The sequence below is a fragment of the Gavialis gangeticus genome, unplaced genomic scaffold, assembly GCF_001723915.1.
Source record: "Gavialis gangeticus isolate Ggan-Ray unplaced genomic scaffold, GavGan_comp1, whole genome shotgun sequence".
In the NCBI taxonomy this organism is placed as follows: domain Eukaryota; kingdom Metazoa; phylum Chordata; order Crocodylia; family Gavialidae; genus Gavialis; species Gavialis gangeticus.
In genome coordinates this window covers 31237022-31256008 of record NW_017729008.1, presented here as the reverse complement: position 1 = coordinate 31256008, position 18987 = coordinate 31237022, and the positions used below count along the sequence as shown (strand labels likewise).

The 18987-nt window shown below is 42.9% G+C and overlaps 1 protein-coding gene and 1 long non-coding RNA gene across 6 annotated transcripts in view; one reads left to right on the top strand and one right to left on the bottom strand.

The window, feature by feature from the left end:
* LOC109292208 overlaps positions 1-8780 on the top strand; it is a 55643-nt gene extending 46863 nt beyond the window's left edge. The window contains exon 3 of the long non-coding RNA XR_002096072.1: positions 8516-8780. This is a non-coding gene — a long non-coding RNA (uncharacterized LOC109292208). The remainder of the gene's footprint in view (positions 1-8515) is intronic.
* BEND7 (BEN domain containing 7) overlaps positions 125-18987 on the bottom strand; it is a 69426-nt gene continuing 50563 nt past the window's right edge. For 2 of the 5 annotated variants that reach the window (XM_019509541.1, XM_019509546.1), the window contains 2 exons: positions 7532-7582; positions 125-1355 (listed from right to left, as the gene is read on the bottom strand). In XM_019509541.1, coding sequence (XP_019365086.1) covers positions 1228-1355; positions 7532-7582 — 179 coding nt within the window. In that variant the 3' untranslated portion in view covers positions 125-1227. Of the gene's footprint in view, positions 1356-1556; positions 2223-7531; positions 7583-18987 lie in introns of those variants that run through there. The other 3 variants (XM_019509544.1, XM_019509542.1, XM_019509545.1) reach the window with 3 other exon arrangements.

Sequence of the window (18987 nt, the reverse complement as noted above, 5' to 3'; positions counted from 1 at the left end):
CCCCCCCCCCCCATCAAATGCCACTTCTTTTGCACAAGGTTGTTAGAATATGAATTAGAACCTTTTTGTTAACAGGTAACCCTATCTGAAATAGGCGTCAAGTACACAACACAGGAAACGCATGCTCAATTAATGTTATTTATTGTGGGTTTTTCTTTTCTGAACTGACAAAGAGGGTTTCCCAGAGATCCGTAACACGACACAATGTTATACACCATTTCACAACTAGTCCCTTGTTGTTTTATTAAGAACATAGTCATTTAAAAATATCTAAATATTTACATATTAATAAAACATATATACAGAAGATTGAGACGTTTTACCTAAATATGGAATGATTTTTCTCTCTAATAAACCCTATAAAAAGATTTCCGAAGAAAGTCTGAACAGTAGTCACAGTAAGTAAACACAAATGCAATCTCAAAATTTACAAAATGCTGATTCTGCCGTGTTAGCATTCTGCTCTGGACTGGACCAACTCGCCGCATGGACCTTGCGGCTCCCTGCCACTCTCCTCGGAGCACAGGGATTACAAGGCATAGGGGAAGTGGCCACACCAGCCTTTGAAGGAAATGCTCTTTTAAGGTCTGCAGTGCACATTCAATATATTCCACAGTTTTACAGAGAACATTGTTGCCTTTAACAATACATTTTTAAATAGGCGGGGAATGCTTGACGGTCTCATTTTCAAAAGGTGCCGAGAGAACCTGCAGTTCCTGAAGGCTTCAGTGTTATTTGTGGGCATTCAGGATGTCTGACGCTCAGGCCTGTTTGTCAATGAATGTTCAGAAGAAATAGTTTCCTTTAGAGAAGCCGCCAAAAAACCTTAAAATATTTTGGAAAAAAAAAAAATCCCACTTCCTGTAATAGCACTTCAGTTAAAAACACCCATAAAAAGGCCAAATGGTTTCAAGGAGAAAGCTTTATGATAGGCCTCAAATATATTAAGGAAAACAAAATAGTGGCAAAAGCTTCAGCAATCTGTCTGCTGAGTTCCAGGAGATGCATTGTCTTAGTTAATTGGCCAGGGATCAATATATTCTGCCGGGTAAGAACCTTCCTATAGGTTTTCCCCCCTATCTTTTTTAAAGTGAATTTAGTGCTAGTGAAAGATGGAGAGTTATAGGCTGCCCTGAGGGCGACATGAGCTATTGCCTCCTCCCTCACCTGAAGGAACCACTTCTCTCTCTGAGAGGGTAGTTCAATCTCTGGCTTGATTCGCTCATCCTAACTGCTGAGACTGTCAACAGAGTGCCAGTCTGGATGGAGGTTTTCGTAGGTGGCCTCTGGTCTGCAAGAGCTGTGGTTCTCAAACCATGGTCTGTGCAGAGGGTGGTGGTCCCTTTCCTGGTGGTCTGCAAAATAAAACATTTTGAGATCCTTACAGTGAGGGATTTGGAGAGGCTGGGGGAAGGTGGGGAGAGAAGGATTTTCTGAAATAGTTTGCAAAATGAAACGGCTTGGCAAGCTGCCTCACTCGGATCTGGGCTTGGGAGTGTCACAAATGCCTTGTAAATATCACCGCAGTAGGAAATGGACGTTATCAGCTTGCACTCTGCTTTCACCTCCATATGGCTACATTCATTAAGTGCCTCCTACGCTAGACGGTGTACGACTGGAAGTTTGTACCATTTTTCTTCAGAGAAACAGCACTCAAAATTGAAAAGTGGGTCTTCAGAACCAAAAGGACTAACCAATTTGCCTAACCAACCACTTCTATTAGCTTCCTTGACCCATGAAGAAGAGAGATACCATCATAACTCCCTTGGGTGGGAAGAGGGTCATCCATCTGTGTTCTTTCGCTTCTGTATAATTTAAGATGAAATATGCTCAGCATGCATACAATCATGGAGGAAAATCAAAGGCAAGGGAATTCATCCAGCAGCAGTGGATACCACACTAGTTAGGAAATATACTTCATACTGAGCAACTCATTTCTAGTTAAGATGCAAAAAAAAAAAAATCTTGAAACAATTTGGTGCCTTTATCGTTCCATGTCACGTAGCAAGTATGTGAAACAACTCGGACTCGAAGAGAGAACAGCAGAGGACATCCACACCTTGCAGCAGACTGAAACGCTCACACCCATCTTGCAGGAACGCCATTCAAACTGGAGGATGTTTGTGTCTGCTAATGAAACACTGATGTAGGAAGTAAAATTTAAGCAGAAAAGTCTGCTTTTGTGTCTACCAGGTTATCTGTTGGGGTCTCAAAAATGTTACCTGAAGAAAGAGAGGATTGAAAGAAATTAGAGGGCGGGGGAGGAAAAAAGAACCAACCGAATTAGTTCAGTCATTTCCCAAAATTGTGTTAGAAATTAATCTAGTTGAGTTAGGAGTTAAAGGCTCAAACACATTATCTATGGGGCTGGAAAAGTGCTGGTGTGCATGTTTAGGTGGCCATTGTTGGGTATCACTTAGAGCAGTTTAGTTGTCTAAAAAGCAAATAAAAAGAGCCTATTATATAGAGAGTTTTTGAATAGAGGTCTGGATAGCAAAATGCAGAACACATGAATTCAGAGGCTGCATTAGAATATCGTACAAACTGCACTACAATGCTTGCTGCTTTGAAGTTACACAGTTCTAAAGAGGGGAACAAAGCACCGCATGAATTTTAAGCCTACAATATGTACTTTGGGCCGTCCTTTCGAAAACTTGAAAAATCCCGTTACTCTAAATGCATATATGGCAGAATAAAAACCAAAGATAAGTTGTATGATTATATCCCATCTTTTTTTAAACCACTTTAAGAATTTTTTTCCCCAAACAGAACAATGGAAGATGGACAGAAGAATTACAACTATAGAAGTAAGAACACAGGGCACATAGAAGACAGACATCAATCAGTGTAAGAGGCAAATACAACCAGATGAAAAGGGAAGACTAGTACAATCATGCACTGAAAGGATAAAGATTTATATTACAATAAAGGATTTATATTTAAGGTTTCGAAGAGGGTTTTTTTTTTTTTTTTTTAGGTATCATTTTCTTCATATTGTATTCGGAAAGAAAAGAAGGCAACCCATATAGAATTGGCATATTGCTGTTTCCTTATCATCTGTTTCTTTACCAAGAAGAAATTGTTCTCATCTTTTCACAAAGCCGTATCACTCCAGGACCCATGGACTGGGATTTTGCTGTTCTGCTCCCCTTAGTGGTCTCAAATTCTTTCACATCCTGAAAATCACCCTATTTTGAGGAGCTATGCAAACTCTTCAGCACTGCTTAAGCCCAAAGCCCAGGGCTTAAGGAAGACCCTCTAGTGGTCCTGGCTTGTATACATCCTTAGCGTGTAATATTTAAGCTGAAGATACACAAATTCTGCTAATGGTACTGGAATGAATTTGTTTCTGCATTGGGTGTACCAGGAAAAGGCTTTATTCTTCACAAAATTCAGCTGTTCAGTGTAAACTGTATGCCAAGGTGAGAAGTCTTCTGTCATGACTGCTATTTCCCCCCAAGCACTAAAAGTCTGAGGGAGAGCCACATCCACTTAGCTCAGTGTTTAGCCAGCATCTCTGAATCTTCCGAGTCTAATCAGTGTCACTGAAATACAGTACCAACCACCGCAACTGACTGCTCCGCAATAATTTGCTGGGGCTGCTAGTCCTTTCTCACTACAGGTCTAGCAAGAATGAGTTTTTGCAAAACCTCAGATAGATAGTTGTTTGAGTATTTTCTTTGGGACTTTAATGGACAAAGTTTGAAATAAAAGCAAAATTTTGATCGGTTTAATTTCAACAGATGCAATTCTTCTAGCTCAGTTTAATGGCCCCATAACTAATTACATTTTATAAACCCAAAGAGCATAATTAACATCAAAGTGGCTTTCAAGCTGTGGCATGGATCTGGGCACTTAAACAGCAGAATATTCATTTTCTTGGGTTAAGGATTTAAACTTAATGAAAACAATAAAATCTCTGGATGCTGCCTTAGTGGTACCGAGTCCAGGATCAGCCATGGCTCGCGGCTGTCAGATCTAAGCCTGTCTGTGTACTGAAATTCCTCACTCTGCATCCCCAAAATAACCAGATTTATCCTATATATATGTTATAGGATAACATATATTCTCTCTCTCTCTCTCTCTCTCTCTCTCTCTCTATATATATATATACACACACACACACACACACACACACACACACACACATCTATATAGATATATCCATCTATATATATGTTGCTATGCATACAGAATGACTTGAGAGAGATTTGTCTCTACAGATACATTAAAGATATTGGAGATTTCCATTTTTACAATATTACTTCCCATTAGTTGACCATTGTTCTGGACTTGTATGTGTTTTAACTTGGTTCAATTCTTGAATACCAAAGTTACAAGCACACTGTATATACACACCATAAAGAAACCAAGCAGCACTCCATCTGTTTCCCCATGACAGATCCTGCAAAACTCCCTTCAGGGAATCCCAATCAATATGGCCAAAGGTTTTTTCCTACATTAAGGAGCACTTACATATTAGTGTTGTCATTGTTTTGGATTAACTATTTGTCTTAAGAGAATTCCTAGAGATCCCAAAAGAGACCAAGACCCCAATGTACCAGGGACCCCACTGTAGTAGGAGAGAAACTTTTTCCTAACGCTCTTGCAATCTAAAAAGGGACAAGATGCCCGATGTAACTGCCACTTACATCACTGAGTGAAACCAGTCATGGGAAGAAGAGATCTAATCTGTAGGTAAAGACTGTTGTAAAAGTTATTTTCCATCTGCTTTAAAAGAATCCCCTATGGAAGACATCTGTGTTTTGGCTCTTTTCTATAAAACTGCTGTCATTACACTGCCTGTATATCACTTAAAAATTATTTGCTCCAAAGAATGGTGTAATATTAGCTATTAGTACATTCTATAAAGGGGTGCCTGTATATATATGACAATGGATGTGAATCTAATGCTTGGCTTAATGTCTGGGCAGTTCATTTCCCCCCTCAAAACTGAACAATAAAATGAGTATTGAAGGCTTTTACCTCCGCATCCTTTCAAAGGCAACAGGGTGAAATACACACCAGAAGATGAATAGTAAAACTGAGAAATGTGTGCATGCATATGTTGAACAGCGCATGCACACATCCAAAAACATTGGCCAGAAGGTTTATATAAAAGAGGAGAGGACTCCCCAGCCAGATGTGCTATCTCCTCGCATCATATTCATTTTTAGCAAGACCATCAAGTGAGAAGTAGACGCTAATAAAATAACTCTGGGCCTGACTACAAATCCAAGAACAATGATAACACTGCAAGATATTACCAACATTTAGTAGGGTTCCTCGCCACCAGAATTGCTTCCATCCTTGATAAAGGCAACAAACAGGACGTCACTTGGAAGAGACCTCTGAGTCCAGAGTTTCCTGCATCTATCATTACAATAGCACCACAAAACATTCAGCTGTTTGCCAAGAAAACAGCACAGCAACTCCTGTCACAGTTTGCTCCCAGCCCCCACTGGGCCAAAGCCAGAACAAGACTGTAGCTGCCTGTCCTTGCAACTGCTTCCCTGGTCCTACTCCTTAGTAACTGCACGTGCTCCAACATCAGGATTTCAATCAACACGGCTCCACCGCTGGCAGCTGGTGCTCTAACCCGTAGCATTACAGCAACGATGACACATGAAGTCCCTTTTGTAAGAGGGGCTGAGAGGATATGGGACAAATGCCACTCTCATGACCACTGAGCATGTGAGGGTGCCATAACAATACCATGGGGAGTTGCAGCCACAGTACTGCCCAGTTGTCATATACAGGCTACCAGTCAATGGCCAATACTTGGTCTACAAAGGTTTTACATATAATCTCTAATTAACCCTTTAATTCAGTAACATTAATTATATTGAATTGGTCTGAGGGGAAAAAACTGTCTACCCAAAAGCCTGAGTATTTGATGATTCAAGATTTCCCTTCATTTTTCTTGGCTCTAGCAATATTAAGCTACATCGTGGTAAAATTCTAAGTCATAAATAAATCATGAGCAGGGATCTGGGTTTTTTGTTTGCTGCAGCAAAATGCAGATTTTGTTTTTTAAAGGAGAAAAACCTGGGAAACCGCGGGTTTCTCTTTGCAGGCTGGCATGGTTCCAGCCTGCAAGAGGCTGCCTGGGTCTGGGGGGAGCAGGACGCAAGGGGCGCCATGTGCACGTGCACACACACACATGCATGTGGCCGTCACGCAGTGGGGTGAGCAGCTCCCTTGGCTCCCTCCAGGTAAGTCTATGGCGACAGGACCCACAGATGCACATACCTTCCCCCCCCCAACAGATTTTCTGCACCCACAACAGGCCATGGGGCTGCAGCCTGGCAGGACCAGCTCCAGGCAGGAGCTGCCTGTTCAGCCCAGTGGGTGGGACCTGGAACAGGAGAGAACACTGGGCTGCCAAGGTCAGGCACCCCCTGTCTGCCTGGCAGCAGCAGGGGGCACAACTCCACCCTGCTGCCATGCCTCACTTTGGTGGCTATGGCAGCATGGCACTCCCTCCTGCACCAGGTCTTATCCATTGGGCCGGCCACACTACAGACCCACGTCCTACCGTGGGCACAGAAATCTAGGGAGGCACATGTACCACCCTGACACGTCAGTCAGCGGTGAAGGGCACCGGCAGGGCCAGGGGGCTGCAGGTTGGGAGTGAGGAGCTCCAGAAGAGCTGGAGACGGTGGGGGAGAGAATTTTGGATTTTTAAACAGAGAAAACCAGGACTCCTGACCATGACGTAGTCAAGAATTCTTTAACAGGAAAAAAAAAAAGCTAGGGATGTTGGATGCCCAAATAATGAGATCCCAAACTGAACAGAATGGCCACATTTTCAGGGGACTGGTGGCTCAGTGCTGTCTAGCAATCTGGCTCTTGCAACACGGTTCAAGTTTTACCTTCAAAATCTTGAGAAAATCTTGGCCTACTTACTTGCATTTCAGCATATGGAAATCACCTTCATTTTCTAGCCTAAATCCTGGCATCTCATTGCTGTTTGCCATTAAAGAACTGTTACGCTTTGAGTTGGGGGAGGCTGAGTTTCCTCAAGGAGCGGGGTAAAGCAATCTTTACATATCAGATAAAGGGCTTTGCAATCCTTTTGTAAACCCAAGATATGCTAGTTGATAGTACACCTACGCACAATTGAAAAAAAATAGTACAATGCAAATTGCTATGCCTGTCCTTGCAACTAATTGTGTCAAGCATATTGACAATGCACAGAAAATACTGTGTATGAGCACAAGTCTCTATCTGGAGTCAGACAGGTCATCCTCTGGCCTGCCTAGCTCAGCTGTTACTCTGAAAACTGTGGTTTTATGAATATGAAATAAAGAGAAAAATTGTGAGATTCTGGGACATTATATCTAATGTGAAAATTATCTTTTTTTTTCCCCCTCTGAGTGTATGTAGGGCACTCAAAACTCAGATAGCTAGGCCCAGCATGCAATTACCACACAGTGTATGCCATACCAGGATTATTGAAAATGGCTTCTGTGCCATAAATAAATAAATAAAAATATTGCAAGCTGATAAAAATTTTAATGCATTTTACCTGTTTGTAGTAGAGAAATGTCCGGTTTCTCATCACAGTCAGTTGCCTCAGCTGATTACAAACATAAGCAAGAAATCTCATTATTTTCGCTGAATATTGGAATACGATTAAAAAGTGCATTGTAAAATGATTTTGCATTTTCTATCTACTTTCCTCGGTGGCAATTTGCTGGCATCCAGTTAAACAGTTACTGTTTGAAGAAAAAGGTCATATAATAACAATGCAAACTTAGGGAAGGGAGTTTGGTTATTAATATGTAGTGGTGTCGGGCAATACACTACTCCCCTGGAAAACCCAGAAAGTCCTGCTGATACAGGAAGCTGACAATCAAGTTGTAAATTTGACATAAGAAATGCCATCTATCAGCTCCGATACAGAGTTACAGATACTGTAATACATCTAAAGGCAGAGGGGTAAGCAGCTAGAGAGATTTACAAAAGCACCAGCCTTGAATAAAGCATCTAATGGCTATTAGGTGCACGACTCACTCAAATGCTCACTTATCTATACCTTTAGGCACCTTAAAGTCCAGATTTAAGAAAGCATTTAGGTGCTGAAACATGCATTCAGACACCTCATGGGATTTTCAAAAGCACCCGAGTGAGTTAGGAAACAACCTAACTCTTGTTAGATGCCTAACTCACTGCTCTCATAAATCCCACTAGGTGTTCAGCTGCATCTTTGGGTACTTAAATATATTTCTAAATCTGGCTCTTAGCTGTTGGTTTATGTCCCAAAGCATGAAGATTAACAAGGTTGATTGAAATCTCACTACTGTCAATAACTTTTTCCAGCAACAGCAGCAGTGTATTTTTATTCCATCTAATGTACCTATGGATGATCTTGTTATCTCTATAATCCCTAAATCTTACTTGAACCTGTCTAAGATTTTAGCATCTATTGGAAATAAGTTTCACAGTAACAATGTGTTGTAGAAAAAAAAAAGTAGTTTCTTTTATCAGCTTTCCATTTGTTGCCTTTCAGATTCAGTGAACACTTCCTGGTTGAGGCAAGAGAGATAGTTAGCCATGCTACAGTCCATTTCGTAGCATCTGAGGAAGTAGGCTGCTGCCTGCAAAACCTTGTGCCTCTCTGAACCAGTTAATCTCTAAGGTGCCACCCTGCTCTGCCTTCTGTCTTGTTATTAGGAAGCAAATAAGAGCTTCAAATTACCTTCTTTATGTTATTATGCTGCATGCCATCTCTTATTTTATTTTATATATACATATACCTTTATATATAAGCCAATATACATATACCTTTATATATAAGCCAATATACATCAGTGTATTATATGCATCTGAAATATACACGTTTTACTTTTATAAACATACATTATACTTTTTATATATATTTAGAGACTATCATGATCATAAAGGAACAGAAAATTCCCATTAGGTTGGGCCCTGACTTTGTAGGCAAAGCAATATGGACTGGGAAACTAAATTCAGCTAATGCTTTTAATTGGCCCCCTTGTGCTGATCACCTTTCTCAGGGCCCTGAGCGCAGGGGTTTCTTGCTGTTGTGTGTGTGAGCCGACTCTCCTGTCCTACTTCTTGGCAGAATGTGGAGCTCCAGAGCAGAAACAAATGGTGCTCAGTCAAAACAGTTCAGCTGAGAAAAAGTCCTATCATTTGGGAGGCAGGGATGACTCAATACACAGGTAATAGGATACGCAGTTTTTTATCTCTAGGCTACTAGTTCAAATCCAGGCTCAACTGGCAGTAATGGAAATGCATTACTACTTGGTGAGCGAGGTAGGAGATAAAGCTGTGAAATGAATAGCTTCATGGAAACCCTGGTGACATACCTGGCTGGTATAATAATCCAGGCCAGTTCCTAGGGGACAAGTGCCCAGGTTACAAACAAAATAAGGAGCACATTTCCTGAGTGGTATCTTTGCTGGAAGTCTGAGCGATGACATTTGCACCAACAACTGAGATTAGCAGACCCTTTCATTCTCTACTCATGGTCACCCCAAGCGGAAACCAATGCCAACTGTAGGATGGGAGGACAGAGGGAAATGGACAGTACCACTGCTGTACACATTTGGTAGCCAAAGAAAGGACTTGAATCTCCAGTTACCAAGGTCATTAAGTATTACTTTTCATAGATACATAGTTTGTAACAGGCTGGAAGGGACCTCGCAAGATCATCAGGTCCAGCCCCCTGCACCAGGCAGGAAAGATAGCTGGGGTCAGGTGACCCCAGCACGATGACCATCCAGTCTCCTCTTGAAGATTTCCAGGGTAGGCGATTGCACCACCTCTGGAGGGAGCTTATTCCATAGTCTGGACATCTTGACCGAAGAAGTCTTTTCTAGTGTTAAGCCCGAAACGGTCTTCCAGGAGTTTCCGGCCTTTACTCCTGGTTTTCCCCAAGGGTGCCCTGGTGAACAGTTGTTTGCTGAGCCCTTGATGTAGTCCCCTGATATAGCGGTAAGCTGCTACCAGGTCCCCTCTCAGCCTTCTCTCTTCCAGGCTGAAGAGTACCAAGTCCCTCAGCCTTTCCTTGTATGGCTTGCCATGCAAGTCTCTGATCATACCAGTTGCTCTTCTCTATCATAGGGGTGGCCCTTCTCCTTGTCTTTTTAAAACCAGGACCCTCTCAGAATTGCCCCAAGATGGCAGATTTCAGTGGAGTCCATAGATGATGTCTCAGATCATCCAAGTTGGGGCTGCACACCCAGCCAAGGTCAAGCTCACAAACTACAAAGACGCCCAGACCGTCCGTACACTGAGGCAGCTCATCATCTTTCCACATTCCATTCCAGACAGGAAAGCACAGTCTGCCTCCAATGACGCGCCCATACGACTGTCGGCCAAATCTAACTTGTCTTGACTTCAATGGGCCAACCTGCATGACAAGACTAGCAGGAATCATTTCCATTGCGGGAATTCTGAAGCTCTTTTGTATCCTCTGCTTAGAAAGTGTTTGGCAACTCTTGTAAACAGTCCTCCAGCCATTTCCTTCAGACTTTTTCCGTTCGAGCTCACGTTACTTCTTCTCAACAGGCATACTTGGTAAATGTGCATCTTCTCTTTTGCTGCTTGGACAGAATCACATGTGCACGCAGAGATGGAGACGTCAGTAGAGAATCCATTTTCGTGCTGCTCTCTCTGTTACCCTTAAATCGAGGCAAGATGCTGCCCAGAAACAACATGCTCCTGGGACTCCCATCCCATGCGCTATCTAACCTTGTGCCTGCTGCTAACACACTAATTTAAATCTGCTCTCTTGCAAGACACAGCTGCCTTGCGCATGAATTGCTCTATGAAGAGAGGACTGTGGAAATTAGAGGGCTGAGGAAGAGGACTAAAATGCACAGAAACAGAAGGGGGAAAACACCCCAAGAAACAAAGAGAAAATGGGGTGAAGGATGGAGTAATTTCAACACTAGGGCGGGAGCGAAGGAACATTCCAGGAAGGATTTATAGGAGATTTTCTCTCCCCACCCTCAGTATTTTCCATTTTAATGAGATGTTTATTTTAAACAATGGTACAATGATGCAACAACTTTCATCCTGTCACACGACTACTAAAAGCCAATCATATCTGAAAAGCTGGAGGACAATTTGTAGGACTGCTGTATTTTCCTTGATTATGCATGGCATTCAAAGGCTTTTGAGTTATGTACAGCATAATCAGTTGTCATGAAGAGCTTACTCCCTTTGTGCTTTTGAAGTGGTAGTTAGACTGTACCTGCATCCCTACCCTGGCCTTAAGCAACAAGCTGCCATTAAAGAATAAGGGCTCACTTCTTCAAGACATGAAAAGGAAAAGAGGGCTTTTTAGTACACAAATTATCTGTGGCACCTGCCCCAAGGTATATTATAGGAAATTAAGTGGAATATTTAGAAGGAGAACAGTTTGGCTATGGAGATGATGGCAACAGCTAATATCTTGATGAGATTAGTCCTCTTTTGATCCATATGCCAGTGGCTGGTCTCTATCAGATACCTACCCAGATTCATCTTTGCAGCATGGAGAAACCTCAGTGTGGGGAGCTGTTCCTATTCAGAGCAGCAGTAAATTACAATATAATGGACACGGCTATTGATACTGCTCAAATAGGGGAGTATATGATGCATTTGTTTTCTCTCAACTTCATTTCCCTCTTTCCTTGGCCGCATAGCAGCTGTGGTCTCAGCTAATGCATTTTGGAGAAGACAGAGCTGGCAATGGGATGCTATATCCCAGAGCATGCAGCACACGTGGGTTTGTTTTTTTTGTGGCTGTCCTGATTATGTGGCCTGGGACCAATCGCTAAGGCTGAGGACTATCATCATTCTATTTAATTTTAATTATAACATCTGTTTGTAACGTTAACCTCACAGGCCTTCTTCCCTTTGTGACAGCCAACTTGTGAAATTTTGAAAGACTGAACAAGGCCAATAAAAATTTAATGGTAGTGACAGCTTTATTCTCAGATCTAACAAATGAAAACAAAAAAAACAAACCCCAAGTCTCAGATCTAAGGCAATAATCTAAAATGAACTGAGAAAAAACCAAAAGTGTAATAAAAATATTTCTAGTTAGGAAGAAATATTGTAGCTGCTACAAAACAAGTGCAATTCTATTTGGATTAGGATAACAACCTTTCAAAACCAACACGGGAATGATTTTCTAGATAGCAGGGTTTTTTTAAAAAGGGGGGTTTGTTGATTAGCTTTTCCCATCAGAGGCTGCTCTGTACCTCATTCTAGGAGATGAGCCAAATATGATAAATAAGGTGGCAGCTGGACAGCATCTACAATCTACTGATCATAATATTTAAGTTGAAAATGCACACTAGGGTAAGGACTAAAGAAAGCAGCACAAAAAGCAGATCCGCCCAATCCATTTGCTGGAATTTTTGGAAACTGGTACTACTACAGAAGACTGGGGGAATACAGTGGGGTTTACATCATTAGACAATCAAATAATAGTTTGGAGGATTCATCACAGAGGCTTACTTGTGAATGTAGCCTATCATTGTGTGGACATAGCTGTCTACCCTGGATTGAAAAAGCCAGGAAGGAGGTAGAGTCAACAACTCAAGGGGTTACTAACAGAATCTAGTACCATATTATATATGTGTACACACACACACACACACACACACGCACACACACACACACCCTGACAATCCCTTGCAATCAAAGAAGATTGTCTTCCATGGTTGCTTTATCTGTGGGTCTGAAGATGGCTGACAATGCCAATTTGGGATCAACAGACTTGGCTGTGATGGGCACATGTTTCCATGCAGGGTGGGTGGCTTGGATTCTTGATTTGGTTGGCAAGACGCTGTTTCTGCTGCTCCCGCTCTCCTGCCTCCTGTTGTCGCCCTAAGGTTTCAAAGTACTGAAATCCTTGCAGTGGACTCTTCCTCCATCTGGGGCAGTCCTGGGTGCCAGTCGTTGACAAGCTGATGTTAATGTTGCATTTTTTAAAGTTGGCCTTGAGGATATCCTTGAAGTGCTTTCTCTGCCCTCCTCTTGAGCATATACCTTGACTAAGCTTGGAGAATAAAACTTGCTTCAGGAGTCTGGAATCAGACATCTGGATAAGCTGGCCGGCCCAGCAAAGTTGATAGCAGATGATCAATCATCATCTCAATGCTCATGGTGTTTGCTTGCAAGAAGATGCTAATGTGGGTGCGTGTCCTCCCACCAAGTCAAAGGATCTTCTGCAGGCAAAGTTGATGGTACTTCTCCAGAAACTTGGTGTCTCCTCTACGTTGTCCACATCTCAGCTCTGTACAGTGGAGATCTGTACAGTGGGGATCACGGCTGCCTGATAAACCATAAGCTTGGGTTGGGATCCATTGTCATGATTTCAAGCATCTGTTTCCTCAGGCATCCAAAAGGTGTGCTTGCATTTTTCAAGCAATGTTGGATTTCTTTATCAATGTCAGCCTTTTGCAAGAGACGGCTTCTGGAGGTACAGGAAATACTCAATGTTCTCCAGAGTCTCACCATAAATCTGATGGAGCTGGGGCCTGCTCATTAAGAGCTTGTTGATGGAAGATGTTGGTCTTCTGGATGTTAAGCATCAGACCATTTTCTTGCATGCTTCGGTAAAGATGCTGACGATTGCCTGAAGGTCTGCTTTACCCCTTGTGGAGCAGCAATTCAAATCCAATTCAGTAACAACTAAAAAACTCCTTGATGGTCTTTATCTATGCAAGACTTTTAGTTACATTTCTGCACCGACTGATTTTGTTAAATCAGTGAAATCCACTACAGTGGAGATATTTTTATTGGTTTAACCGAGCCTTAAATCAGTTCAGTTTAAGACATTTAACAAACAGGATCCCTAGGCACCCTGGACTGGATCCATAGAAGGACTTGCATCCTTAAATCCAAACTGCTGTTCATCTAAACCCCTGCTAATGATAAGGAAGCCTACATTTCAGGCAGTAAATGAAGCTGCATGCAGAGAATGAAAGGTATGAACAAACAGCAGCAGGGTACAAGGGAACTGGGACTTGCTGCTGGTTCACTGCTTCATGGCAACCATCTGTATCCCTGCTTTTACCCCTTTTCACTTTAGCAAGTGAAAACCGAACTGTGGTCATTCATTCCTCAATAAAATAAGACGAGGCAACTAAGATTTAGCTTCAACTTACCATAAGGTTAGGAGAAGGCACACAGCACAGCTGACACAGTAAGGCTAGAAACAGACGTCAGCTCATGTTACATTTGCGCTGCCTCAAAAATTATGGCAGGACAAATGGTGAGCAAGTAGACATCCCTACCCTTTGCCATGCCATGTCAGAGGCCACAACAGAAGGTAGTGTAAAATAGTGCCGCTTTGTTGCAGCAGGTGCCTGTTGGCTCTCTGGTGGGAGAGTGTCGGGAACCTGGAGCTGCCTGGCCTCTCCAGCCACCCAAGGCAGGTGATTTAGGAGCTCGAGGGGTCCAACCCTGGGAAGTCCTGTGCAGGACTGGGCTCCTCAAGCCCTGGGAACACTGGCCCAGCTTTCTGTGCTTAGAGATGCATCCCGGGGAATCTTGGGTTGTCTCTCTGTAAGCGGAGAAGTCAGGAATTGCCACTTACAGAGACCTGCCCTGGGATCTCCAAGGGCACATCTCTGTAGGCAGAGAAAGCCCACGTGTGTCCAAGAATGGAGGCATGGGACCCCGTTGTCTCCATGCTAGGACCTGCATGGACCCATGCCTCCATGTTGGGACCCACACCAGGTTTTGTGCCAATCTGTGCTTCACGTGGAAGCACACATCCTGGCAAAGAGGTACAGAATGGCATAGGACCTTCTCCAGCAAATGCTCTAAGCTAGAGGATATTCTTGTGCAGGAGGGAACACCTTTCATCTCTCTTGTTTAAACCGTTCTGCTTTGTTATGGAATAAATAAGCATTCATTGGACCACAGAGAGGGGATATTTGGCCTGTTCCTTGCTGAGAAACAGGATGTATCAGCTTGTGCAGAAGTCCTTTCTACTGCGGCTAGACTGCTTTGGGTACCTGAGGTAGCCCAGGTACCTTTGCAGTCTGCAGTGCATACTCCTAGTGTGGGATGGTAGGGGCACTTCCTTGGGAGACAGATGTGATTTAAAGCCCCTTCCATAAGTGGAGGGATTTGAAGCCTGGCCTCTAACATCCCACAAATGCTCTAACCAGGAAGTTTTGTTTATACCGCAGGGCTATATGTCTTGGCCAGGATGGACCTAAGCATGCCCTGCCCACCTATGCATGCTCCATATCCAGAAGTATGCCAGTCAGGCTACTCCAAGCTCATGTCCAGCAGCCACTCTTAAGCATGCTAGAGACTAAAGGCTTGACAGAAGCCTCAGAGCACACCTCGATCAGCTTCTCCAGTGAACTTCTGGGTTTAGAGTGTGCTTGAAGATGGAATTGGATGCGGGGTGCTCAGGTCCATCCTGGCCAGGACATGTCCTCATCCCAACATAGATAATCCCTGAGCTATTGCATGAAAATGAGGAAGGGCACCACCTCCGCCTTCCCATCTTTTGCAAGACCTGACTTAATCACCTCTTTCCTGGAGAGGATTCATAGCTAGGAACAGGAAGGACAGGGTGTAAGTCATACCTCACTCCTCTGCATTTTCTACTCACTAACTCAGAGAGCCTCGTATTCAGTTTTTCTGGATTCTACTCTTAGGATCCTAACTCTTCCCACGCAATGCATGGGAAGCTGCTTTTGTGCTCGACTTAGGGGTGTGGAGTTGATAAGGTGACAGGTTGCCTAACAGTTAGGTGCAACCAAGGTGAGCAGTGATACTTATGTCCTTTTGCGGATCTACTCCCTGATATTTAGACCCAATCTACACAGTTTAAGTATCACTTTAAATCCTTCATCTTAGAGGTATGATTCTATGCCAGTTAAATCGTACAAGTCCCTAAGCTGCGCATGGGCTAGTATTTAGTGGTCTATATAAATTGTGGTTAGACACCAATTTTTGCAGGTTGGTTGTGGCACAAAGAGCAAATTTCATGGAAATTTAATAGATGTGCTCCAGCAGCCCCACCCCCTGGTGCCGAGGCCCTGGTGGGCTGGAGGGACAAGGGGGCAGCCACCATCTTTTCTGCTGCCCTTTGTGCCACCCTGTCAACTGGTGCCTTCCACTCTGGGCAGGTTGCAAGGCTGGGCTACAGAGGCAGTGAGGACTCTGGACTCCCACTGGGGAGTAGCATTTTATTTTTATTAAGACTTTTTCACTGATTTCATGGACAATCCCGGATTTCACAGTTTCACAGTGAGATCTGCGAACCCATAATTTAAGTAGACCCCTAATAAAATTAAAAGGGTGCCTTATGCCAGCTATTACTCATTGTTGTACATTTATACTAGTAGAATTACAGTGCTCTATTGTTCTAACTATACCTATTTCTAAGCCATTTGAGTGAAGCCACTACAAAAGTGTGGGTAAAACAAGCTTATGTTGATTTAAGAGCGTTTATGCACAAAGTTGCATTAATTTACCTACATCAGTTTAAAGCTATGCCTTTAGTTAAACTGGTTCAAGTAAGTACTTAGACCAGATCTCAACAGAGGTTCACATGATAATAAATTCTGCCACTGTCAGAATCTATTGCCTTTTGTACCCAGTGACAGACAAAAAGCTGCACTGTCCCTTAGGACATCCAACTGGAAGAGACTTCTTGAACCGTCAAGTCCAGTCACCTGCATCTTGAGATGACCCCTCCAGCATGAGGAAGGCTTGTACTAACACCTGTGGCTCCCTTGTACTATTTAAGTTCAATTATTTCAATCTCCATGCCCATCAAGCAGATGTCAGAAGCATCACTTTCATCATGCTAATTTTATAGAGAATTAGTTTCAAGAACAGAACGCAACATTTTTAAAGCTGAAAAAAAATAGTAACATGCCACAGCTTTGCTTTGAGTTCTCTTTTGTAATATATTATGCATGAAAGATCATTACATAGTTTTGTGGTGACATCATAACTAGTGTGAAGTAAATAATAAGGAACAAAGCAACCAGACACAGGGGAAAAAATCCTGGCATTACTGAAATCAGTGGGAGTTTTGCCACTGTCCTGGAACAGGGCCTGGACTTCCCAGAGAAAACCTAGCCCTCTTCTCAGTTCTCCCTGAATCAACTTTAATGACTTCACCTTTGTTGATTCAGTGGTTCCTCTTGATTTACAATGCCAGGCCTGATCTTCATGCAATTTTTTATCTTAGAACAAGTATGCGTCAATTTGGGGTGTGTTTTTATATGAACAGTACGGCCCGAAGCATGAATGCAGTTGTACTGGTATGAATGTGCTCTATATCAGGGTGAAGTTACATGTTACACTTAGACCATACTAAATCTGTGGAACGTTAAGTGGTGTTAAAGTTGAATGCGCTGTGAGCAGTCGCATACTGAGGGTTAATGCTGTTCCTTGCCTGCACAGCTCTGACTTGCCACTAGAGAGTTGGTGAGCAGGGGTGTGGCTAGAAGCAATGCATTGTGGGATGTTGTAGGACTGTAAATTGCTTGTTTTATCCCCACAGAGCTGACTGAAGTTACCCTAATGAGCTAGCAACCTTGACTTACACCACTTCAGGTGAAGGTTAGCTTCAAGATGCTCAGAGAGCACTTAGCACATGTTAAAAAGCTTTAATCTGCAGATGCTCATATTTTAGGTGCCCCCGGTATGGTCTAAGTGCAACCTGTAAAGTCAACCTCAGTAAGAATGTATTAGTTTGAAACAATATGACATAAAGATTTTTTTTACTGCAATATCAGTAGCATGAACTATTTAGAAAATGGGACTGTAGAATCTCTATGTATTTCTTTCCATTGCCCAACCACATGCTGACTGGATGGGTTTACTTCTCTGGAAGGGAAGAGATGCATGCTGTAATTCCTGACATACAACATGCTTGCCCCTTCCCTCCCCCAGTCAGGCCTGCCCCCAAATTGGAGATGTATGTTTTAAGTGGGGAAGCTGTTTTCTTCACTGAAAAAGCAGCACATCAGGCAACACTGTGCATGCCATGCAACTGCTAAGATGGCCACCACTTGTCTCCAACCAGCAAATTGAAATAAATTTTGTGTCAACCACGTCATTGCTACAGCTATTGGCTGAGCAGTGTAGCTTGTGTCAAAAGCAGCAGAAGAGCTGCTAGTTGTATCGTGATGATGCCTGTTATGCTAAAACAACACTTTATTTAAAGGAACTTATATAAAGAACTACTTGCAGTAAATAAGTAACAATATCGTTCTGCCCTTTGCAAGGGTCTGGAACTTAACCTTGTGTGACAAAGTAAGTCCTCCTGGGAACAGTGTGTCCAGGATGACTTACTCCATGCAAGTCAACCATGACCCTGGACAACACTTTTCCTTCCTACATTTTGCTTTCCAAAAACAAAGCGTGAGTTTCATTTGGGGGTGTGTTATATGTGAGAACATTGGGTACCATGCTCAGTTTCATTCCTTTCTATTTAGAAGGCATATTATTGCTAAGGCTGAGATGCAGCCTTCTCTAGTTAGATTCTCCAATACTGAGGAAAGTGCAGAAATGGGAGTGGCTGCTGCAAGCCCTTCGGTAGAAGCAAAAGTGTGAAGGCAGCAATATAATTGCAGCTTTACTGTGTGATGTTATTTACCATCTTAGAAGGCATCCAGGAAAGCAACCAAAGACGGCTGCAAGACTAAGCTAAGTTGTCCTGGGTCAGGAGAGTTCTCTCTCCAAATGGTGTTCTGCAGAGCTCCCGAAAATCTCTACATTACTCTCTTGCTCCATGGCATCTCTTCATGTCCTCAAAGCCCAACACCTCATTACCATTCTGCCTAGGACAGCTGCGTAGCTTTTCAAAGCCTCTATAAAGGCCAGGATGGAGCTCTGCACTTGGCAATACTACAACAACCTGACAAGAAACGCTACAAAGATTTGGTATCTTCCCATTCAAGAAAACCCTTGGACAGGCAGAGTTAGCTGGGGTTCTATGGAGCTCCCCCGCCTTTTTTTTTTTTTTTTTTT